Raw genomic sequence first — 26,292 nt, 5'->3', positions numbered from 1 at the left:
AAACTTCCCACATTTTCCTAAAAGAGGTACAATCCCAGCAAAAGGAAGGTGCTGCTGGCCCCAAAAATCACCCGTGAGTGTCCTGGATGCAACCAAATAGTTTATCCCTGCTACAATCTCAAAAACCTTTGAGCAAGACAGATTTGTATAAATGAATAAATCACTACAGCTCTTTATTTCTCCACAAGAAAATGCAGGCTCTGTTTTGTAATGTTAAGGAGATGTATTATAAGTGTGCTTCATCCCCTCTCCCAGTGAAACTCCCAGCACTTTTTGCTGGACTTCTGGACCCTTTCTTTCAATCCTGAATGAGTGGAGCCTTTTACCACTTATTCATTCTTGTGGGGTCTGTCTTTTGGAACTCTATTCTCTGTATTCTACCTGTACTATGGAGTCTGTCTGCTCCATAGCTCTTAAAGGCATCTGTGGTTTTACTACTGCAGCAGCACACATATCCTTATGGGTAGTGTTGCTGTGGACCCTTAGGGTCCCCCTTTAAGATTCCTTTTTGTATATCCTCGAGCAACTACCGTTCATAAGGATAGATACTTGTATATCTCCCAAAACTCTATAGTATGAGAGATTGCCACACACCACCCTCAGTGGACTGCCAAAGGGATACCTAGTATCCCCCTTCTCTCTGCTCATATGACTTTTTAGTCACATAGACAATCTCCTAGTTATGGCAGGTGGCATTGAATGTGTTCTACCAACTATTGTGTAGTTGTTATAGCGCAGGCTATGTCTGTAGCCCCGGTAGTGCACAATAGGGGCACCCAAGTACCAACTTGGTCCTACCTTCTTTTTTGCCATTACTAGCATGGTTGTTCTTTGTTGGCCCTTCTACCATTCTGGGAGGGGGAGCTCATTGTGTGTGTTTTGCCTTTGGCGGGAATCCGAGGGTGTCCCAGCCGAGGCTCAAGCGTGTCTGGTCAGGCAGGAAGTGGGGGAGGATTCTTCCACCCCACTGTCCTTTGTCAGAGTGCCTGAATAGGACCAGCTCCCACAGGGGGCCATGCCCTAATTGGACAGGCAAAGGCCCCTTTCTGTAAAATGCTGAGCTAGAATGCAAAAGAGTGTGTACCGGAACTGTATAAAAGGTGAGGCTTCTGGAATGAAAGCTAGTCGACCACTGGAAGCTGAAGTAACCAAAGAAGAAGACAACCAGAGATGCCTGCAGACCCGTTGCAAGACTGTGAAGCGACCACTGCTGTTCTGACCCCGTTTTCAGTGCGACAGAGGAGCTCAAAAGAGGACGACTCCTTCCCTTTGGCTGATGGGAACAACCAGTCCCAAGACGAACTTTTAATTGGGCCAAATCCGTTCAAATCTTTGCTGAATCCATAAGGACACTCCAGAGATCCGATCCAACTCGCCCAGACCCCCTCATCAGAGTGTGTTACTGCATGAAGTGAAGAAGATTGACCGGGCATTCCGTGTCTTTTGTTGGTGCTGCAGAAAAGGCGCCAAAACTGCAGTGTGACATAAGAAGCTGCTGAAAGTTGTGCCCCACATACTCCCGCGAGACTGCTGCTGAGACCCTGTCCATTGTCCTGCCTTCAGTCATCAGACCAAGGAATCCGGAGACGAGTCCAGAGTTGCAACATCGCGGCACATCTAGCACAAACATTTTCTTCTAACCTAAGGTACTGTGGGGGTCTCGCCAGAGTTTGAGTGCACCTAGCGGTGTCCAGGGTCACCACTTCTTACCTCCGACTGAAGACACTGCTTGTGTCCCTTAAACAAGTCCTTTAAAAGGTCTCCCTTGTTAACTTGCTGCTTCTATAACGCTGGATGAAATCCACAGGAACTCTTTGTGTTCTGCTGCTTGTCAAGACTTTGAGCCCTCTCTGAACTGCCTTTAGCCGTTTTGGGACTTAAATACTTATTGGGTGAGGAAACCCTCTCTAGAACCTTGAACCAGACTAATGATACACTCACCATTTCCCTCCCTTTAAGTGACTTTACTATATGTGTTTGCAGAGTAAATGCATTACCGTATGAACTGTGAAATTCTGCAGGTGCGCCTAATAACCGAAAAATACGATAACCTTGTCTTCTCCCTTTCTAACGTTGCTACAAATGTAACCGCAAACAAACGCAACATTGAAAGTGCCCTTTGAAATATATCCTCAAGTATTCCGAAATGTGTATTAGTTTAAACATCTAAAGCATTTAAAGTGATTCTGGTGTGTGTAGATATACTTTTATATAAATTATAAGTGTAAGAATTTCTTTGGTGTGCATGTCTAACCAAGGTTCAATGTAATTACCTACAGCTCACATCTTCCTCTTAAGATGAGCCTGACTGCTCTGCAACTTTACCAGGGTCCTGAGTTAGTACAGACTGATACTAAGAGATGGAGATCTACAAACTACTGGGATAGCTTACTAAAGTCTTACTACCAGCAGGACTTTAGGAAAGCTCCCCTAACATGTAACATCACTTTAGAACTCCCTACTATTATCATGTCAGAGGATGATGGCTATATAATCATATGTTCTTAAAATTGACCTAGTGTGGCTTTCTACTTACCTTTTAGACTTTAGTTGTCTGTGTGGCTTTGTTTCAGCAACCTTCTCCTAAGGATTATCTTTGCATGCTTCCAGTTAACTTTCTCCTTTAAACTCTGACTTTTCTTTCACAGCCTCTTTTGCCGAAGCGAGACACTGACTGTTCATTTGGCCTGAGACCAGCGTCTGCCTTGCAAAGGCACAGGTCACTGTATATTTCCTGAAAGGACCCCTTGAGTACTGATCTAGTCAGGGAGCATGCACAGATTGAACTTTAGTATATTCTATATGTAAGCCACTCCCAGAGAGTACCAGTGAACCTCTGCACATGTGCCGTTGACTCACAGGCAGAAAGGAGTCCTGAATTTTTGCACTGCAGAGCGGATTAAATTGACTTTTACTACGATCTCCTCACCAATCCCTCTAAAGGCAATCGAATGGTAGTGTGGGTAGCGGTCTGTTAATGATGCATTGCACCTAACCGGCTGTCTTTGGTGGTTTTCTCTGTGATAACCTGGGTATCACCGTCCAGGCTGTGGCCTGGCTGACTTCTTTCCTCTCTGACCGACCCTCCGAGGTCCAACTTGGGTCCTTTCTCTCTGCTATCTTCTCTACCTGTGGTATCCCCCAGGGGTCTAACCTCTCTCCCTGGCTGTTCAACCAATACTTGACACTCCTTGCCCACCGCATCGCTGCTCTCTGCCCCAACTTCCAGTGCCATGCGGATGAAACCCAGCTCATTTTCAGGCTACCCTCTGCCGCCTCCTCTCCTTCCCTCATCTCTGTCTGCTATCCAGGAGTGGTGTGCCGCCAATTACCTGTGCCTTAATGCCAATAAGACTGAGATTCTCCTCATCAGCACACCTGCTCCCCCCTTTCCTGTAGCTCTCTGGCCGGCCACTCTTAGCCCTCTTCCTGCTTCCACCTGCATGGCAAAAAACCTTGGTGTCATCTTTGACTCCACACTCCTTCTCTCGTCACATCTCTTACATCTCTAAGAAGTTACACTACCAGCTACACCTCCTCAGAGGCATTCTACCTTTCCTCCTTCCCCCAGAAGCTCACTGTCTCCAGAGCTCTGGTTCTCTCTAGTCTGGACTATTGCAACAATTTCTAAATCTGCCTGCTTCTACTCTCCGCCCTCTGCAACTTATCCAGAACAGGACTGCGAGACTTGTCCTTGGCCTCATACCCAGGGATTGTATCTCTCCAGGACTGAAATCTCTGCATTGGATCCCAGTGGCTGCGAGGATGAAGTTCAAAACCCTCTGCATCGTCCACAAGGCATCTGGGGCCTGGGACCTCAATACCTTCAACTCTCTCTTCCTAAATACCTTCCTTCTCGAGCCCTTTGCTCATCTGCCTCCAACTCCATCAGGGTCAGACGCTTCTCCAAGCAACATGTTGGTGGGAGATCTTTCTTTGGCTGGTGCCTCCCTCTGGAACAGCCTCCCTGCCTCCCTTAAACTTGAGGAGAACCATCGCAGGTTCCGGAAGCACCTCAAAACCTTTCTCTTTGCTTCTACATTTTCTCCTCCTCTCCTTTGCTGACCTCCTGGCTGTAACCAAACTGCACTGGCTACTTGGATACCGTCTGATCTCGAGCCCAGGTTCCTTCCCCCGCCAGCATCACACACCGCACTGCCCGCCTGGCAAACCCCACACTTGGGGATTGTTTCTGTATCCCTACAGTCCCCCTACCAACTCTTGATACCTGGTGTTTGCACTTACCCATACACTTGCCACATGCTGGCCATTACTTACCTTTTGTTATTATCTATTCCCATGTATTGCACTGTCCCTGCCCCCTTCCCATGCACTTGCGTGATCTGAATGACACCTGCCCTAGTATGATCGTTGTCTGTCCTTCCTTTGTTCCCCCCTTACCTCGTCGCGTTATAAATGCTGTATGATATTGTTAGGCAGAATCATATGCAATACCATTTGGGAACACCACATACAATTCAGACTACAAGTGCAAGTACTCTTGTAGTCTGAATTGGTACAAGCCTGTACTACACAGTAAAATGGTAGCGATGGCTGAGCAGCCAAACTTATCTCAAGAGTAAAGTGAGCAGTACCAACAGTTAAAAAAAGGACAGCAATTACTATGGTTCAACCAAACACTGACTCAAGGTTTGAGTAAATAAATATACATTTATTTACACATCAGTTGTAAAGCAATTCACTAGGTAAAGCAGCAGAAAAATCACAATCTTAATATACTACACACCACCTGATGAATTCTGGACAAGTTAAGCTCAAAATGAAGTGTGAGCAAAATGGCACTCCAGTAATTGAAAAGGGAGGGAAAGACAAGGTTATACAAAATTAAGCAGCACCAACAAGTAAGTAGGCAGGGCAATCTAGAAAAGGCTTGCTACAATGAGGATTCAAATCGATAGGCCTGGCCCAATGGTAATGGTTCAGAGTCTTTGCAGAAGATCAGACAGTTCAGAGTAGTTCGCTGTTAAGTCTTTGCCAAGAGTTTGAAATGAAGTTGGTCGGAAGAAAAGTTACTTAAAAGAGTAGAGAAGGACAAGCCCTCGGATTGGCGAAAGATTTCAAACACTTTCACCGTGGTCGGACGGAACGAACAACCAGGTTTGAACAGTACCTTAAATGAAGAAGGCTGTAGCTGAGGCATAAGTTCATGGCAGGTCCTGCAGGCTCACGGTTCATGAAGCGACTGTCGGACTGACACGAAGTAGGAAGACTGGAGGGTCCTGCACTGCGGACGGAAAAAACCAGCAGCAGAGCAAAGCAACTAATAAAAGCTGCGCTCCTTAAAACCCAAACAGGGTCCAGTCCTCCTGGCTATCCGGTTCACTGCAGCTGTGCACAGTAAATCCGACCAGGGGAGGGAGGCCTTGCTTGGTTTTTGGCAAACTGGTTGGTCCCACCAGCTCAAGGGAAGAAGATTCCTTGCAGATCTTCTCTGTCGTCGAGGTTTGGAGATTCGGACCTGCAGCAGGGCTTCACCGGGAGGGTCAGTCGTGGCAGTGGTCCTCTTCTTTCTCTCGATCCAGTGGCGACTCTGCCTTCCTAGTCCCAGAGACCTGCTTTTTATGCAGTTTTCCCCCATTCATACATCCTGGCTGTCAATCACACAGCAGGGTGGCTGTCCTGGCGGGACAGTAACCACAGCCAATCATACATAGTGTGACATGGGCCTCCAAGGAGACCCTGCACAGGGAGTCTCAAACCCCTCCCTCACATCCTGTCCCCCTCAGACATTCAGGCACCTAAGAAGGGCTTCTGTGCAGAAGCCCGCCAAAGGACATCGAACAAAGGAGCCAAACCTGGTTTGGCACGCAGAGTAAAACACGGGAAAGACCTTTACAAAAGGAAATGACAAATAAACCTAGCCGGAACCAAATAAAAGTAAATGTGGTCCAGCTGATTTAAGTTCGAGGCTACTAACTTAGCCTAAAACAGTACCAAGGCTATTTAAATAAACCGTGGTAGGAAAAATATGTTAGATACCACTGCCACCAGCCGAATCTTAAAGAAAGGGGAATGAAATAATGTTCCATGAGAGACAGACAAAAAGGGATAACTATTAACCCTTTCCAGTACTCTATGTAAGATAGGTTGTACTGGGTCTGTGAATTTAAAAACACTAATAGTTAATGGCAACTTTACATGTTCTGGGAGACAGTAGTCAGTCCCAGAAAATGGAGTTTTAAGTGGGAAGTCTGAAAAAGACACCCCTGTGTCACTGCACTATAGGTGCTGTGTGACACACAGTAAAAAGATTATGCCTATGGAGTAGGTGAGGCCCCACAGTCTATGAACACAAAAATGTAAAACACACACAGCAAAACACAAGAGTGGGGAAAAAAGGCTCACACTCTTACCAGGTGAAAAAAATAAATCCTGGAAATCCAGCAAAGCTGCTGAGGGACCCAGTAGGTAAGGGAAATTAGCCATTCTGGAGAATTCTCCCTAACACATACATCATATCATAGGGTGTTGATTAATAGGTAAACTTAAAATGATTTTGGCCCCCGCTAGACCCAAAGTTGGATAGCTGTGGGCAACGATCTGCTTTTGAACACAGATTGGTGAAAGGCAGTTTAGCATGTTGGTCAACGCTCTGCATATCCTTACATCCTAGGTATAACCAATCAACACTCAGAGCCTTTGCCTCTCTCTTGAGTTAGGAAATGGCTAGCTTCCTGTAATGTAACCAGGTTAAGCAAAATAAACCATACAGTTGCCCAAAGGCACAACCGTGGAAGCACATCAAATTCATGTCCGAACTGTCTCCATCTTTCCCCCGGGTTCACAAAAGCAATGCAACCCCCTACTACTGCCCACATCAGAATCCTAGGCAACCAGATGAAAGGTTTTTGGGGCAACCCCGCTGGAAGAGGTTTGTCTGGCTCAGTGGCCGGGACTAGTTGTGTCCAAGATTTACTTGAACAAAATACAATAGCCTTAACAGGACCCTACTACACGAGCACCAGGTTTGCCTGATACACACCAACCGCCCAGCCCCTACAGTGACAACCTTCTTAATGTAACGATGGCCAAATATTGCACAAAAGGCCAGGAGCACCTTTCATTCTAGGTGGCCCCAACACTTGAATTGTATTCCTTACTCCATGCACAAGAAATGAGGCAAGCTGCTAAAACCCACATCTTCCCATGGACTCCTAACACAGTGAGACAAGGAGTATCTTTTCAAGTCCCCACCTCAGCCTAGAGATGATTTATTTTTCATGTGTGTACATACAATTGCCACATTTATTTCAATCTAGCTTGTAGGCTTTCCTATTCTCTTAGGTAAGCCTGAAAGGTCCAACTTAATTGGATTCCTACTCTGTCTGTGGCCAAGGTCGTGTGCACTAAAGCTGCTTTGGCTGCACGGGGACAGCCCCTCCTTCTCGCTCTATTCTATATGTTCATTTATTTGAAATTAATGTGTCTGACCAATCAAATTGATTTCGGCTAGCTCCAGGTGAAACCAGCCCTGCAACATCTTCCACAAAAACAAAAGGATCATTGTGCAATAGTTCCCATGTTGAGAGAAAGCATAGGCTTAGTGAGCAATAGAGCATTACTGATCAGGCAGTGTATAGGGATTTCTCCACCAAGAAGCCTTTTTAAATACGATCCAATCTCTGCCTTTAAGCCTGTTTTTGGTTGTGGCTATGTTGGTGGTGCTTTCGCCACCATAAGGCCAACACCATTGTTACGGGGTGTCTCGAACTCAAAATATCTGGCTGGCATAGCAACGTACACTGCCTGGCATAAAGCAGCCGAACTCCAATTTGTCCACAACCATCAATGAGGAGTTGTTTTATAAACTCTGAGCCAATCAGGAGTTTCGAAACATGAAGATCAGGTCTTTTAACTGTCACACTACTGAGGGGCTGTGCGTGCATGTCACAGATTCCATCATGTGCTTTGAGAAGAGCAGAGCCATATCTGATTTACACAGTATGGGCCCTGGTGTAGGACTCTGCAAATCACAAACCGGAGTCAGCAAGAGGAGAGGGTAAGTATGTTAGAAGAAGCGCCTCTCCTTGGGACCTATGCAGTGGATGGATTCCCCCTTAAGCCGCTGCATGGCCCCCGCAGAAAAGGCATTATACTCTTATCTCGCTCTTCTCCCAAGGGCTCCCCTCCTCTCTGTTTCCTTACAATTCCTTATCCTGTCTCCCAGTATTCCATCATATTGTGGCTGCATGCTCTCTTTTTACATGCACCCTTCCCTGTGCCACCCTCTCTCTCGCCCAGATATCTGATTGCATCTCCTTTCATGTTTGTGACAAATCAACTTCCGTGGTACCAGTGGTCCAGGGGTGAATATCGGTTTGTAAACCATTAATCAGCCCCACACCTCTAATACAACAGAAGGGATCCAAACTGATTGGAATAGCAAGCAAATCATAAACATCCTTGTCCAATTTTGGTAACGTGGGCGGAACAGCAGGCTGATCTCGGAAAGGTAGTGGATCGTTGCATAGTTGCAACTCAGCGAAAATACAATTACCCAATGATAAAAGGGGTCTCCAGTCAAGGTTGTAGTAAACATATCTACTTTATTCATTACAGCACTACGAATTACCACCCACCCTGTAAAGGAATGCAGAGGACACAGTTTCAAAGAAAGAAAAGTGATGCACTATGGATACTACAGGATAGTACTTGGTATGGCCCAAACACCCAAACTGGGGAAATAGGAAATACCGCTACATCAACCTAAGTAGCTCTGTCATTTTTTTTAATGCATGTGAAAATGTAACAAAGAACATGCATTGCTGCTAGATCATGAGCTACAACAAGTAACTCTCTCGCTCTTGCTTTTTCCCTCTTCCCACATTTACCCATCCCATTCGCTCCCTCTCCACAGGTGGTACAATAAGGGAAATGACATCTCTGAATGAAAATTCAAATGTAGATAGCAGTAGGAATAGGATTAGTTTTACGAGAGCATATAGTTTTAACCGTGGAATGAAGTTCTCAGCGATATTGTTTGTGTTCCTAATGTTTATAGTGGGTTTTCATTGGGGAGCATCTTTTATTTGGGATGGATAGGAGTGGAGATGGGATGATAATCTATACTTAAACCTCATCGGTTTACACAGAAATTCAACAAGAAAGGTCCCAGGTATTCTTGTATCCACTGAAAATGCAATAAACGAATCACCAGATACCCCAAATGCTACGTTTATTCCCTATATAGTATTTAATGCTCAACCATCTACCTCACTATTTAACATGTTGTTCACTACAACCGCTAACATGGTTATAAGTTCTTTCCATGTCTCAATCCCGGAAGAAAGCATGAAAATAAATGACGATGTTTCAATAACAAGCACCTAACAATTTGTACTGGGGAAAAACAACACAATGCTGAATACTATAAATACTACCTTATAGCAACTCCCAATCCACATTGTGTAATAGTGTAATGTTTCAGCTATTAACAGCACACGTGCAAAGGTCATTATGTAACCGGAGTAGATCATATAGAAACATTGTCAGAAGGAAGAAAACTTCCCCTGCGCAGTGACAAACGATAATGGCAGGCACGCCAGAATAAATATGATGCATATCATGGTTTAGGATTAGATAAGGTGGAAGACCTTTGCCATCCTGGTCACTCAAATAGTTGGTGCTCTGACATGAGTTCAATGGGATGATGAACGACTAATGGCAGTTGCTATGTTTGTTCCTTAATACTGCACGCATCTAGGGCGCCCAAGGTTTTAGTGCCACAAGAGGCACCCTCAGAAGAAACACAATACCTCATCCACCTTGCACTATGTAGGATAAAGGGCACTTTTCAGGCACGCAGCGTCCAGTTAAAACTCCTCAAACCGGACATCTGCAAATGCAAATTGGGCTTGACCAATGCCAAGTGCTATAAGGAACCCTTCCAGTTTCACTGAAAACAAATGGCAAGAAGCAACTTTCATGTGCAAAGCTGAAGGACTCCGTGGTTACTCTGATGAAACGCTAGCCTTTGCAGAAAAAACATGTGTACAAATACGGACAGAACATGTCAGGAAACTGGCATGGGTTACCGCAATAGAGAAACCAGTGAAAATGCAACAAAAACATTATGAACTTTTCTTCTATAGTGAAAGAACTGTTTCTGTAGGGTACAACAAAAGATGCAACAGAACACTGCTTATCACAGACCTCAGAGAAGGAACTGCATCATTGATGGACTACTGCTGGGTCTGTGGCAAAAGAAAAGGTGTACTTCCACCTCCCGTCATCATGGAAGGGCTATTGTTCACTTGCAACGCTGCATACAACCCTGTTGGTAGTGCCTGAGGAGCACCTGAATGGGGGACCATTGCCCGACGATGGACAAGCAACACCCGAGGCAACAGAAATAATGCAGACTGTCACCCCCAGGATTCTGTATCCTTCCTGAAGAAGAACGCCATAAACGTCTGATCAGACAGATGCAATACTCCAATTACTTGTCCGAAGATTCCGCTGATCTGCTTGCACAAATGCCCGACGAATATAAGCTCTTCAGCTCAGCAGAGACATTTTTGCATCTCTTGTGCCCAGCGTTCAAGCCAGAGCCAACTCCAAGTGGCTTCAAATCGGCCGCTGGTAGCTGATCCAGTTGCCAAATGACACTGAAGAAGGGCTCAAAGTCATCCAGGTGGAAATTAAAGCACTCTGGTTAATGACAATGCAAAACCGGTATGTCCTCGACCTCCTCACTGCCATGGAGGGTGAGGTCTGCAAAAAGATCAGGAGCTCATGTTGCACGTTCATACCTTCTACAGATGCTGAAAATGGTACAGCAATATAAGAAGATGACTGGGTTAAACATGGCATTCGTTCCGCTGGGTACCATGATGGCTTGGAATGACTGTAAAGATGCTAATCCCTATCCTCATGTTTATTTTGGTGATTTTTTGCGTGTGCCAGTTGGGTCTCCATTGTTGTACCAAAGCAGTACCTAATAGTGAATGATGATGGTGACAATTGGGAATAGTAATAATAAAAATGTACCTCCGTGATACACAGGAAGGTGAAATACAGACAGAGCAAAATGATGACCCCAAATACGGCATGGTTGCAATCTATCATGGTCATGGGGATGAGGTAGACACCCATCACACGACTATTGCAACCCCTCCAGACCATGAGAATTCTAAAGAAGTGTGGGTAGATTTGGCAGGGGATGGGGGATGCATAAACATTACCTATACACCTGAACAGTATGCACAGCGCAGGGAAAGTTTGAGAAGCGTAAGCAGGGCATGGATGCCCATAAATGGTACCCCAGCATGGGAAGAAGCAGAAAGATGAGCAAATGAATAAAAACATGGTGGGGGTGAATTTCTTACTGTAGAAGTAACGTAAGGGGGGCATGTTGGGATGGAAATTAGGCTATTCCACTATCCTAGGAGCTTCCAAGTTAGGTGAACCCCACACAAAGCGATATAATCCACAAGGGAGGAGCAGCCCCTGACAGCGGTGCACCTATGAAGGCACGGTAGTGCACAGAAGTAGGCGAATAGCACTAACCCTGTCCCTGGCCCCCAACTCCATTTTGTATTAGGCCAAGAAAAGATACGCTGATGGCCTGCGATGCGTGCTTCCCAAGTTCGCACAGAGGAGCCAAGCTCAATATCGGCACACCAAGCATGCTCCACACGAGCCCTGTTCCCACAGAAGTCTATTTCCCTCCTGTCCTTTCAGTGTTGTGAATATCTAGTATCACTTCCAAGAATGTGCCCAGCGCAGAGCGTAGGCCAGCACCAGGCTCCAGCTCTGTGTCCACCGAGCTCCACTAACTGCCTTTTGGCCTCTGACCCCCAACCAGCCAGGCCAGAGCCGGCCACACTTCACTGACCTGACCCCCAAGCCCTAATTTCCCTAAAGGTACCCACCACAGATCTAAAGCCTGCACGACTGTATATCTCTCCAATAGCAACACATGTCTTTTTTTATCATGAGGTAACAGGAAGGGTAAATCATAGATCAAACCCCTGGGGGGAGACCTTGGTGCTGGAACTGCGGTATCAACAAAGCTCTGAAAGTAGGGGTCAGTGTGACTGTATTTTATCCTCTCCTCTCCATGGCACCCCTTCCCTGTGCCGCCCAGGTGCCTGCCATAATGAATGAATAGTCTGTCTTAATTGTTTAGTTTAGCTGAGAAACATTGTAGTTTATGCATTCCCTGACCTTCGCCAGCCAATTAGCACCTGGCATCCCCTATGGAGCAGGCTCTTGTATAGGGTGCCTCCAAATGGGAGTACCAAAATGTCTCGTATAGCAGTGACGTGTTTTCTGTTTATAACCTCATGTTTTCTGATGTAAGACCAGGGCGCTCTCGGGCAGCAGAGTTCTTTACTGACACTTGTATTTTGTACGAGTAAAACCAACATATCTCTTGGCTTTATTCCCTATTGGGTTGTATTTACTCTGGAGTGTGCGCACAGAGGTGCATGCCTTTTATTACATTAACTTCAGCTAATACTGTCTCAGGATTTTAATGAACACTTTTCATTCGGCAGTTCCTTATGAAACAAACAGTGACATTTGATTCCAAGAACACGTCATTGCAAAAATAGCTTTTCGTCTTCAAATCATGAAGTCACTTCTCTGAGTCTTCTATCTCCGTATCTCCCTGCCAGTGCTTCTTTTTGTAACCTGTTCCTCACTTCAGTTTCTTAATTCTTTCTCGGGAGCCTCATGTAACAGTGACTTTTCTTGAGCTTAACTTGAATGAAAGGCAGTTTAGAACCCTTCCAGGGGTTCCAAACTACCTCTCAATGATCCTTGGACCAATCATTGCTGCTCAATTAAATCACCATCTTGTTTTGGGACAATTTCTGCTGACTGACAGTATTAAGGAAAAGAACAGACTAAAGCCAACTCAACCCCACAAGAAATAAAAACAAAAACGTACAACTACCTTGAGCCTCTACACTTGTCCCATGCCCTTAGCCTTCTTTTAACTGAGAAATTCAATGGGAACCTGACACTGCTGCACATGTTGTGCAGTAGTGAATGGATGAAGTAGATGATCTTCAGTGAACGCAGAATGCATTATTGGATAAATTGATCAGATCCGAACATACTTATGGACAACAGCTTGTGCAGTCAGCAATAAAGACCTTTTGGGGCCCGCTTCTGCCCTGTGCTGGAAATGGAAATGTTTACTGGGGGCACCCTCTCCGCCTTGGAGAGACGGCCGTTGGGGGAGGGTGCAGGGCCGATGGATGTGGCTCCAGGTCAGGTCACGGGTCAAGTCACTATAAGAACATAAAAATGCCAATTTTAAATTTGAAGCAGGTCTTCTAGTGATTCAGCAACAAACCCTTTTGAGGCAGCAATGGAAGTTCCACTCTGCTGTTTTCTTTGGTCACAATACTCACCCTAACAATAAAGGTCTGTGAATTGCAGGACATGTATACAAGGTTACTGACAGCTATACTGACAGCTGCAACACGATATGTGAGGCTTTGGCTGTTTCTGTATTCAGCCTCCTGGGCCGAATCTTCTGAAAGCTGTCTTCTTGGATTGCTCTTGCATGTCCCCAACTAAGACAGAATAAACTTCCCCACCCAACAACTGCACTTGTCCGTAAATTGCCACCGGGTACCACAGTATAGTGGAATTATCGGGATACTAGCAATCACCACAATATATGAGCTGTGGACATGGGCAGGTGCGCTAGCCATATGGGTGTGAAGGGAAGACTGCGGGAGGAGGGTGCCAGAGGTGAAAGGGACCTCGAAGGCCAGATGGACCAAGATCTAGACAGAGACGCAGAGGTGCTCCCGAACCCCACCTGGGGAAATTAGCCCTGCGCCTCAATCCAGGATAAAGATGTCAACTAACCAATTGCACTAACAATTACCCCCTCTGCATACACCTCTCAAACTCCAAACACAACCACAAACCTACAGCACAACAAACCCCAAAAACTTCACTACATTGCAACAACAAAACAAAAAACACACCTAGACTCGCACAACAGTACACAACGACTACAGGCCGCAAAACACCCCAGGCCATGATGCAATAACTCTGCTTCAGAACAGATCTCGCTGGGAGTGGCCTGCGCTAGCCCCTGTGCCTGGGGACAGTTCTGAACGGGGCCATCGCACGGAAAGCAACCGGTTCGTCGAGCATGTTTGAAATCCGCTTCAGAGCAGATCTGCAAGTTTCCTGTGCTAGCCCATGTCCCTTGGGGACAGAGGAGCGCTCTGAGGGCCGCTTTGTCTTATTCCAGCCCGATTCCTGCCCTCAATACTAGATGAAGGAAAGGGGCAGAACAGGGATCGCGATGTGCAAATCACAGCTGCCTGGTAAAGCGCCCCTTTTGTTGAATAGCTAGCACCCGGCCTTGACACCGCTCGAGGGAAATGAGCTGCTGAGGAGCGCTCTGAGGGCCGCTTTGTCTTATTCCAGCCTGATTCCTGCCCTCAATACTAGATGAAGGAAAGGGGCAGAACAGGGATCTCAATGTGCAAATCACAGCTGACTGCGGGAGCTGCCTGGTAAAGCGCCCCTTTTGTTGAATAGCTAGCACCCGGCCTTGACACTGCTCGAGGGAAATGAGCTGCTGAGGAGTGGAAAATTCCAGCCTGATAGAGTGCCAGTAATTACACCCATCCCTTACCACCAGGCTATTTCCTGTAAGATGCTCCACTTTCTTTCCATTGATTTTTCTTTTCTGTCAGCACGACCTCTGCTCCTGCTTATTTAAAGCATTCTCGTGTATAAATGTAATGTAATTAAAAAAAATGCAAACACCAAAACTATTGGCTTTGCCAATGCTGGTTCTATATTTATTTAATTTGTATATTTATAAAGCGCTGAAAGCCCGCAGGCATCGGAGCACTATAACTAAACAAAACATACAACATAAAGTAACACAAATACATAAAGCAATACTAATTAACTTAATATCAACATTCTTACTCAGAATCAGCACTTACTTGCACTTGCCACTAGCTGGCCCTTGTTATTTTTCCTGTATGCTATTAACCCTTTACTGCACTTTCCCCCTTGCACTTCTCCGTTTCCCCTCTACCCTTGCACTTGCGCGATATGAATGACACCTGGCCTAGTAGAATCGTTGTCTGTCTCCCCGTGTTCCCCCCCCTGCCTCGTCGCGCCTTGAAACACTTGTGTATAGGCGCGTTACAAATGCCATATCATATAATTCTTAACAAGTAATTAGTTGTCCACAGCTAGTCCACTATAAGTTTTAAATCAGACACACCCGTAGGCAGGTACTTGCATTTGCTAAGAAAAACGGCTAGATTATTGTCCCCACCTCCTACCAGGTCACAAACCCGATTTCCCTTGGAACACCACTCGTCAATATCGTGTCTAAGTAAAATGTTCAAGTATGAGCGTCTGACCACCCCCAACCCTGTTCTTTGGTGATGCCAGGCCAAAACATTGTTCCTTTAAAGCAGGCTTGTCCAACCTTTTTGAATGTGGGGCCGAAGCGTTAACTTTTTGTCACCTAGGGGGGCCGGCGAGCCAAAAGTCGACAACCTCACACAAAGCAGTATATTAAAAAGCGATGGTGCATGACCTTGGACACAATAGCATCACAGGCAGTGATAGCCATGCAGTCCCGAAGATAGCTTTTGGTGTCAGGGGCAGTGATGAAAGGTTAGTTTATTGTCATTTCTTCCAGCGTGTATGTGTTAATATTGTTCATAAATAGTTGGGGCAACCGAGCCTAGCGAGGGAGCTATAAGGATCTAGGGAGGGTTTGGGGGGCACCCCCCCCAAGATTTTATTTCCAAATATGCGGTTGAAATTGTGCATTTTACAGCAGGTACAATGACCAAAAAGCCATAGGTTTACAATCATTTCTAAAGGGGAACATGTACATTCCATGTCACCAACAGCAGACAAGAACATTGTAGTACACCACGCATTTTAATGATCACTGTGTCCGCAGTGTAAGACAGCACTGTCACTGATGTAACACATTGGCATGCTGGTTCTGGTGCTGGAGGTGGCCTTGCTTAATCAACAAATTATGCCTGTTTAGGAGAACAACGACATGTTTTATTTTTTATGTCGTGTAATCAGTACACATAATGTCATCATATAAGTGGGGAGACAATTTCTTTCACAATGCTTCTTTCTCAAACTATACATCAATTCCACTGTAAACCACTTCCATGGCACTAGTGATTAGGTACTTCACTATGCAGATACTAGTTTTGACCAGTGTTGCCAGGTAAATATTCTTTACATATTCTGTATCTATGTTGACCATGGCCCCTACTTTTGCCTTTGGCCCCCTCTGTGCCACTCCTTTATCATTCCTGGTGACGCCACTGCTGCCACGACCCGGTTAATGTATTTATTTCTGCAATGTTAGTCGGGTACCTGTATCCGACCAACATTGCAGAAATAAATAAACTAATTGGTTGGGCCTCCCCACAGGGACCTGGTCTGGACAGAATTGCTCAAGCCTGCCCTTCGAAGCACATTGGGCCTTTAGTGCTGGTGAAAGGGTGAAAAGGTCTGAAGGTAAAGCCTGGCAGAAGCAACTGTGGATCCTCCACATTTCCCAACTCTAGAAGATGTCTTGACTGGACAGTCCCTTTTATCATTGGGTAATAATTGTATTTTCGCTGTGGTGTAACTAACCAGCAATCCCTTGCGCAGATAAGCCTGCCGTTCCATCCATGTTACAATAAATTGGACAAGGAGGTTTAAAATATACTTGTGTTCCAATCTGTTCAGTGTAGACTGCTCACATCCTATGCCACTGGTGTATGTTGTGAACAGGCTTCCCAGAACCTATGCAGTGCTCGAGCACTCGTTCCACCTAGACTGCCCCCTGCCTACACCATTCCTATTTTTGGCCGACCCACCACTTTTTTAAGAGACCTTTCCACTTTTTATGCCGCAAAAATGAGGGGGGATTCCACCTTACTTCTCCCACCCTCCATATATATCTTACCCCCACTTGCCATCTTTGTTACTGCTGCAAAAAAAGCAAAAAAAGTTCGGTGAAACTGTAGGTTGGTGAAAGTGGGTTAGACTCAAATGAATATTGTCCCAGTCCATGCCACCAGAACATTGCGCCATGGAACAGTGCCCTTCTGAATACTGTCCCAGTCCATGCCACCAGAACATTGCGCCATGGAACAGTGCTCTTCTGAATACTGTGCCAGACAATGCTAGCAGAACATTGCGCCATGGAGCAGTGCCATTCTGAATACTGTGCCAGACAATGCTAGCAGAACATTGCGCCATGGAGCAATGCCCTTCTTAATACTGTGCCAGACCATGCCAGAACAGCATTGCGCAATGGAAAAATGAACATCCGAATACTGTGCCAGACCAAGCCAGTCATCTGCTTTTCCAATGCCAACATTGACCAAATAAATTAATAAACCTGGCTGTGGCATGTAACTGCCTCTTGTGCCTCCTTCCAGGGGTCACCAGAGGCAGTAACAGTCCTCCGCCACGGCACGGTTTATTTATTTGCCCACTCTTTATCTGGTCCCTGGACCCGATTAATTTATTTATTTCTCCAATTTTGGTCGGACCCAACATTGCAGAATTGAATACATTAATCGGGTCCACGGACCCGACAAACATTGGGCAAATAAATAAATAAACCGGGTCGTGCTGCAAATATAATGTGGGAGTGGGTTTAGGTTAATAATTAATATTGGTGGGTTATGAGGGGTCTGCTGGGCGCCTCCCATATCTTTGTGTCAGTGTGTAAAAGTTCCGTCCCCCTGAGACTCCTCACCTGGTACTTCAGCAGGGTTTGATGACTTTGGTCTCCTTCTTCTTTCTGTCTGGGAACTCCCTCTTTCGTCGTTTGACTGGTTAGTCCTTCTTCCCTTCTTCCGTTCGAAGAGATAGGGACGGTCTCCCCCCGAGGCCACCTTGCCCGCCGATGGATCTGGCAGTCAGGTGAACCCAGGGGAGTCCGCTCCTCAAACAGGGAAAAAGCCTGTTAAGGCAGAAAAAACCCTGTGTGTCAATTGATGGTATTGGCAAATCCGATGTGAAGACTGGAGACTGGAGATTGGAGATAGGAGACTGGAGAGGCTGGCGTTGTCCTGTATCGGCTGAAACCGTAAGTTAACAGAAGGTCTGATTTCCCCGGAAAGGGGTTTGTTCCAAGCGAAGCTCTGGGAGAGAATGGGGTTCGCCCTATCACTGGAAGCGAGGAACTGTTCCAGACGGGAGGCTTTAAAGAGGAAGGATTGCCACAATAGAACTCTGGAGGAAGGTAAGAGAGGAGTGAACGATGAAAGAGGAAGAGATCGTGAGAGAGAGAGAGAGAGTGCGAGCGCGAGAGAGAGAGAGAAAAGAGAGAGTGCGAGTGCGAGAGAGAGAGGGAGAGGGAGAGAGAAAGAGAGAGAGAGAGAAAAGAGAGAGAGTGAGAGAGCGAGCGGGAGCGAGAGAGAAAGCGAGCGGGAGAGAGAGAGAGAGCGAGCGGGAGAGAGAGAGAAAGCGAGAGAGAGAAAGAGTGAAAGACACGAACGTAGTAAGGAGTCGCGGACACAGAACACACCGCGACCGGGTGACAGGGAATACGAGCATAAGAAATACTCAGTCGGAGCGGTCAGGATAGCAAAGGACCAGAGGGAGCAAGAGAAATAATGCACCCTGGACGGGGCACTGCTGCGCGGGCGAAAGTCAAGAGACTAACGAAAGCGAGTTGCAACGCGAGTTGCAGGGGGCGTGGTCTCTTGTTATACCTGCCGGTCCAAGACGACTAGCGCGTCAAGCGGACCGGCACAGAGGCTCGATACCGCCTCCATCTTGCCCAGAGTTTCCACGGCCGCGGTGTGACAGTATGCCCTCTCTTCATCGACTCTCCCCCAGGTTTCCCCGGATGTAGGCGATGGAACTGTCTTAGAAGTCGTGGGGCGTGGATGTGACTTCTAGGCTCCCAGGACTGTTCAGCGACAGAATATCCCTTCCATTGAACCAGATATTGTATAGTTCCATGCCTGTAGCGTGAATCCACCAGCCTCTCCACCTCATATTCTTCCGGTTCAGGATCTTGGAGTATAGAAAAGGGTACACGACGGCCCCTGGGATCTGGGAGATAAGCCTTCAAGAGAGAGGTATGAAAAACAGGGTGTATCCTTTTCAGACTGGATGGCAGACGTAGTCGAAAGGCCACTGGGTTCACTTGAGATAAAATGGGAAAAGGGCCTATAAAGCGGGCTGAGAATTTACCAGGATGAACCCAACGTGGGAGATATTTGGTAGATAACCAGACCTTAGTTCCCACCTCCCATTCGGGGTTTGGAGATCTCTTCTTATCAGCATACTTCTTGTATCGAGTTCTACTTGCCTCCAGCTTCTGAGTCGCTTCCTTCTGGATGGATCGAAGATCAAACAGGCGCTGGTCTACCGAAGGGACTGAAGTTGGAGGAACCCCAAAGAGAGGTATATGCCTCGGATGATAACCGTAGGTGAAGTAGAAGGGGCTGCAGCCCGTTGCCGAATGTTTGGTGTTGTTGTAGGTGAATTCTGCTAATGTTAGAAAGGATTTCCACTTCTCTTGTTCCTGATGACAAAAACAACAGAGATATTGTTCGAGGGTGGAATTGAGGCGTTCTGTTTGTCCGTTGCTTTGGGGATGATAACCAGAGGATAAGGCTCTCCTTATACCCAAAGTGCTACATAAGGCTGACCAGAATCGGGATGTGAATTGGGAACCCCTATCGGAAACTATGGTCCGAGGTAGACCATGCAACCTGACTATTTCACTCAGGAACACTTCGGCGGTTTCGGATGCAGAAGGCAAACCAGGCAAGGGAGAGAAGTGAGCCATCTTGCTCAATGTATCCACCGTAACCATAATTGCGGTGGATCCCATAGAGAGAGGGAGATCCACGATGAAATCAGTGGAAATGTGTTCCCAGGGTTGTGATGGTAGAGGTTCTTGCTGGAGCAACCCCATGGGTCGATGAGTAATGGGTTTATTAGCCGCACATATCGGGCATGCCTTCACATAAGTTCTGACGTCCTGATCCATAGTTGGCCACCAGAAGTATCTGGATATCAGATGGAGTGTTGCCTCTTGGCCCTTATGTCCAGCCGAGGGAAGGTCATGGCACCAGAACAAGGCTTGCGTCTGGAGTTTCTCAGATGGTAAATACAGTGATCCTTGATGAAAGAATAGCTTCCCTCTCCTTTCCATGAGGGTCATGTGGTCGGGAGAGACTTCAGAGGGTCTGGTCGAGCACTCTACTTCTTGTAGGAAGGAGTTGATCATTCCTAGGATTCTCTTACCCGAGAGTATCTCACCCAGGCCCTGTTCTTCATTGGGCTCCAGACTGCGGGACAGAGCGTCAGCTAGTGTGTTCTCCTTTCCTGGAAGGTAGGTTATTTCAAAGTCGAACTGGGAAAAAAAATACGCCCAGCGGGCGTGGCGAGAATTGCGGCATTCCATCTGTTGTAATACCTTAAGATTCCGGTGGTCTGTGCGAACCAGGAATGGATGAGCCGCCCCCTGCAGTAAATGCCTCCACTCAATGCATGCCTGACGAATCGCTAGTAATTCTCGTTCCAACACGGAGTAGTTCCGCTCACTAGGTGTAAGAGTTCTGGAATAGTATGCTACCGGATGTTCTGCTCCATCTTTGCCTGATTGTAGGAGAGCCGCTCCTATGGCACCTCCTGAAGCATCCGTCTCTACCACAAAAGGAAGAGACTGATTTGGTTGCACTAGGATAGGAGCGGTGGTGAAAGTCCTCTTAAGTAAAAGAAAAGCCTGATCCGCCTCCTTATCCCATTCGAACTTCTGACCCTTCTTAAGCAAACGGGTGATTGGTAGAACGATATCCGAGAAGCTAGGAATAAATCTTCTGTAAAAGTTAGATAATCCCAGAAATCTCTGTATATCCTTGGGATTCTTGGGAGTAGGCCATAGAAGAACTGCTGTAACCTTCTCCGAATCCATCTGTACCCCCTCCTTAGAAAGAATGAATCCTAAATATGATACTGAGGAGGCTTCAAAAACACATTTCTCGGGTTTAACCAGTAGTTGGTGTTCACTCAACCTTTGAAGGACTTGCGTGACGTGTCTTCGATGTTCAGAGAGGGAGGAAGAGAAGATCAAAATGTCATCTAAATAGACCACCACTGAGATGTATAGCATATCTGAGAAGATTTTATCTACAAAACGTTGGAACACGGCAGGAGCATTCACAAGTCCGAAGGGCATTACCCTATACTCAAAATGTCCCAAGGGAGTTCTAAAAGCCGTTTTCCACTCGTCTCCCTCCTTTATTCTCAACAAATGATAGGCTCCTCGCAGATCTAACTTTGTAAAGATTGAGGCTCCTTCCACTGCTTCCAGTACCTCCTTAATGAGGGGCATAGGGTACCTGTCTCTGATGGTCAGGCTGTTAAGCCCACGGTAGTCTATACACGGTCTTAATTCCGTAGTCCCCTTCTTGGGAATGAAGAACATTGAGGCTCCGGCCGGAGAACGGGATTCTTGTATTAAGCCGTTTTGCAGATTGGCATCCAAGTACTCCTTCAAGGCTCTTCTTTCCGGGAGAGACATAGGGTACATACGACCAAAAGGTACCGATGCCTCGGGTTTTAGCTCGATACCGCAGTCCTCGGCGCGGTGTGGGGGTAGAGTACGAGGTAGCCTATCTTCGAAGATTTCAGCATACTCCTGATAATGCGGTGGAATCGTTTGGATAACTGTGGTGGATGTCGAGAGTGTGATCCCCTTCCTCATCAAAGGAGAGGGTTGTGGTAGACATTCCTTCGTGCAGTACTGTGACAAGAAACAGACGGTATTTGCCAACCAATCAATCCTGGGATTATGTTTACGTAGCCAGGGTATGCCCAGGATGATTGGGAAATGGGCTGCTCTTATAACATCAAAGACAATCCGTTCTTGGTGCTGAGACAAGGACATGTTAGCCGGGACTGTCTCCTTAATGATGGGACCGGATGAAAGGGGAGCTCCATCTACCCCTTCTACAGGCAAAGGGCAGGCCTTCCGGCGTAGGGGTATACCTTGTTCTTTAGCCCACTGGATATCAATAAAGTTCCCGGCCGCACCACAGTCCAGCATTGCTAGGACTTCTACAGAAGGAGAGGATTCAAATGTAAGGTGCACAGAAAACACCATAAGGCTGTTATTGTCCGCAGAAGGATCCTGGTGGGTGGAATTGCAGGGATTCTTCGACTCTGCCCGGTTCTTTTCCCTGCTCAAGACCGGGGAGGCGCGTTTCCCGGACGTCTCGGGGGTACTTCTGGACAATTCCGGAGCAAATGTTTCGAGGATCCGCAGTACATGCAAAGACCTAGGTCTCTGCGTCTCTTGCGTTCGTCGGGGGTCAACGGACCTCGGGTTGTTCCTATTTGCATAGGCTCCTCCTGTTGTGGTCGGTTAGGAGAACCTGCAGTGGGAATCCCTCCTGGAGGATGGTGTTTGAATCTCCTTCTTTCTGACCTTTGTTCCTGCAATCTGTACTCCAATTGCAGGGATAAAGTAACCAACTCTTGAAAGGAGGTGGGACGCGCCATCCTGGCTAGCTCGTCCTTGAGCTCATCCTTTAAGCCTCGGCGAAATAGGGTCTGCTGGGCCGTATCTGGCCATCCAGAGTCTGTGGCCAATCTGGTAAAAGTAGAAGCATAAGTCTGTACATCATGATAGCCTTGACGGAGATCTAGAAGGGTTTCATAAGAAGAATATTGGACCTCTGGTCTCTCAAATCTGGTACGCAGCAGTTGAGTAAACAGAGTAATCCGCTAAGGCTGGATCTGCGAGGGCTATCAGTGGAGTTGCCCAAGCCAGTGCGTTACCAGCAAGGTTGGAAACAAGAAATCCTACCTTAGTTCTATCTAATTCATATGCCCTTGGTCGAAACGTGAAATAAACCATACAGGCGTTCAGGAATTCCTTTAGGAGTTTCGGATTGCCATCATACTTCCCAAAAGAAAAAGCCAGGGGAGGTAAGTCGCCTCGGGATTCTTCTCGTGTTCCTACTTGTTGGTGTAGGTTAGTGTTCTCGGTTCGGAGATTCAGAACCTCGGCTTGAAGGCCCTGAATTGCTGTCACCATCTCTTGGTATTGTTCCAGTGAGGCCATGCCGGTAGTTAGGCGTTGCAATCTGTCAGAGTGTGTAAAAGTTCCGTCCCCCTGAGACTCCTCACCTGGTACTTCAGCAGGGTTTGATGACTTTGGTCTCCTTCTTCTTTCTGTCTGGGAACTCCCTCTTTCGTCGTTTGACTGGTTAGTCCTTCTTCCCTTCTTCCGTTCGAAGAGATAGGGACGGTCTCCCCCCGAGGCCACCTTGCCCGCCGATGGATCTGGCAGTCAGGTGAACCCAGGGGAGTCCGCTCCTCAAACAGGGAAAAAGCCTGTTAAGGCAGAAAAAACCCTGTGTGTCAATTGATGGTATTGGCAAATCCGATGTGAAGACTGGAGATTGGAGATAGGAGACTGGAGAGGCTGGCGTTGTCCTGTATCGGCTGAAACCGTAAGTTAACAGAAGGTCTGATTTCCCCGGAAAGGGGTTTGTTCCAAGCGAAGCTCTGGGAGAGAATGGGGTTCGCCCTATCACTGGAAGCGAGGAACTGTTCCAGACGGGAGGCTTTAAAGAGGAAGGATTGCCACAATAGAACTCTGGAGGAAGGTAAGAGAGGAGTGAACGATGAAAGAGGAAGAGATCGTGAGAGAGAGAGAGAGAGAGTGCGAGCGCGAGAGAGAAAAGAGAGAGTGCGAGTGCGAGAGAGAGAGGGAGAGCGAGAGAGAAAGAGAGAGAGAGAAAAGAGAGAGAGAGAGAAAGCGAGCGGGAGAGAGAGAGAGAGCGAGCGGGAGAGAGAGAGAAAGCGAGCGGGAGAGAGAGAAAGAGTGAAAGACACGAACGTAGTAAGGAGTCGCGGACACAGAACACACCGCGACCGGGTGACAGGGAATACGAGCATAAGAAATACTCAGTCGGAGCGGTCAGGATAGCAAAGGACCAGAGGGAGCAAGAGAAATAATGCACCCTGGACGGGGCACTGCTGCGCGGGCGAAAGTCAAGAGACTAACGAAAGCGAGTTGCAACGCGAGTTGCAGGGGGCGTGGTCTCTTGTTATACCTGCCGGTCCAAGACGACTAGCGCGTCAAGCGGACCGGCACAGAGGCTCGATACCGCCTCCATCTTGCCCAGAGTTTCCACGGCCGCGGTGTGACACTTTGTGGCAAAAAAAAGAACATTCGATGAAATCTCTCTCGACCAATTGTTTTCGATAAAATCACATCGAACAAAGAAATAAACCAGAACAGTCCGGGAAATGCTGATTCCAATTTGCCATATTGCAGGAATAAAAGCCATACACTTCCCTCTCTAGCGAGACACCATTCAAATTTAGAGGCTGTATCAGGGGAAAACAATTGTTTAACAGGTTCCACAGTATATCTATTCAACCACTGGCCAGCCAACAAACTAAATTTCACGTATGATGAGCGCACACAAGCTCTGTCTAAACCACTCACCGACCAGGTAACGCGTCCTACAAATAAGAACCCTTCGCATGCCCATGTGGAGCTCTGGTTTGACAATCTGCTGGTTATACAGGCTGATATCTATACATCATCTTTCTTTTCTTCAGGCGACATTGTGCCCAGCAAGTGACAAAGTCCCTCTGCTGCCTTGCTCCTTTCTGCCGTTGCCAACATCCCTCTATCATCTGGTGGTACAAACCTCTGCATCATTTAGCTAAATACTCAACCCTCAGTGCATTCCCTTGTTTGGCCAATCTCAGCGGGGACGACCTGTGCAGGCCACCCCAGCCCACCCAGAGTCTAGAGATGAGTTGGCTTTTCCACCCTAATATCCATTTTGAAATAATAACCTTCACTCTTCCTTGATTGCTTGATGTTCCCATTTATCTTTGTATGGACCATGGCGGGTGGTACTTATCGCTTCATAGACCCAGACCTCTGACTGTACCAGTCATAATGGGCTGGTAAACCTAGTTCAATGCTCTCACTATGGTGAAGCCTTCAAATTGGTTTTCTGGGGCCATAATGCCCAGTCATTGGTCCAGGTCTATAAAGCTTAAATATGCCTTCCCAGGATCTCATAGAGGTAAGAGTGTTTTGAGGTGAACTGCAGTAGACGAGTGTGGTCTAACTTTGTCATGTGATTTTGTATTTTTCCAGCTGCGCAGTGAGCAACGTGAAGAAAGTGTCCCTAGAGCTGGGTGGGAAATCGCCGCTCATCATCTTCAAGGATTGTGACATGGACAAGGCTCTACGAATGGTACGTGAGACATGCAACGCCAACGGGTTGAGGCTGGGCACGATAAGCAGAGAACCTGAGTGCTACAGATCTGGCCTCCCAGTAAACCAAAGATTGCCCCAGTACACTGCAATGAACTTTTAATGGCCACTCCTGATTGCCTAGAAGGGCTATTTCCTGGAGATAGACTTTCAAGGCATGGCACATCAGTAGAAGATACAAACATTCCTCGTGCCCCTTTCACATCAAACAATTTTAAAATATAAGCGTGATTCCAGATTTCTTCTTTTCAAAGAGTGTTCCCTAATATTTCCAAAAAATAAGCCCCATCTAGCTGTCGCCATGAGATATTAACTTGTCTTTGGTATCCCTATTTCTTATACCTTTAAAATGTGACATCCCATTGGCCTATTGTGCAGTCATTAACAGCACATGGCAGAACCAAAGTGCAGGTCCAGAGTAAAATATTTTCAAGCACGCCAGTTTAAACCAGTATTATTTGCACTGTGTTTATAGATCCTATCTCTCCCCACCCCCAGCACATGTGTCAATCCTATGGGTACAGGTTAATGTTACGCTATTTCATATTTCTATAGTATGGCTTTTGCTGTATTGCTAGTTCCTTGATACTTGAAGATCAGGAAGAGATGGGGTGGTTAAAGGGGAAAGTTATTAGAAGTAGAGCGGAGACAGCATGGCATCTGTTCCTTCTGTGTAATGTGCAGGTCGAAGAACACAGGTGCCTGTCCTAGCTGTTTCCCTAGTTGCAGTGTCCTGAGACTTGAGGCTTTGAGACTTTTTACATCTGGTTTCAAGTTTGGTGAGAATCCAAGTGAGTTCATACATGCATCTTATTTCCTTTGAGATGGTTGGCAAGAGTGTTTGGCCTAGAGTTTGAGTTACTGTGGCATGTGGCGTCGGTTAGGGTGGGAAGTTGAAAGTTTAGTTGGTCCCAAACACTGTGACGAAGGATCAACATAACACACACACAAAAAATATAGTTTAACATCTTTATTTACAAGCATTAGGGTGGTTGGGTTTGAACGCCTATAAGTCTAGG

General features: G+C 46.7%; 1 protein-coding gene across 4 annotated transcripts in view; it reads left to right on the top strand.

The window, feature by feature from the left end:
• The window catches only part of ALDH1L1 (aldehyde dehydrogenase 1 family member L1), a 685,374-nt gene that overhangs the window by 539,583 nt on the left and 119,499 nt on the right, over positions 1 to 26,292 (top strand). For all 4 annotated transcript variants that reach the window (XM_069643393.1, XM_069643394.1, XM_069643395.1 and 1 more), the window contains one exon: positions 25,154 to 25,253. In XM_069643393.1, the coding sequence (XP_069499494.1) occupies positions 25,154 to 25,253 (100 nt within the window). The remainder of the gene's footprint in view (positions 1 to 25,153; positions 25,254 to 26,292) is intronic.

The sequence above is a fragment of the Ambystoma mexicanum genome, chromosome 2p, assembly GCF_040938575.1.
Source record: "Ambystoma mexicanum isolate Mex_15411 chromosome 2p, UKY_AmexF1_1, whole genome shotgun sequence".
NCBI classification, from domain to species: domain Eukaryota; kingdom Metazoa; phylum Chordata; class Amphibia; order Caudata; family Ambystomatidae; genus Ambystoma; species Ambystoma mexicanum.
The sequence above is the reverse complement of the archived record's forward strand: the minus strand, read 5'-3'. Positions and strand labels throughout refer to the sequence as shown.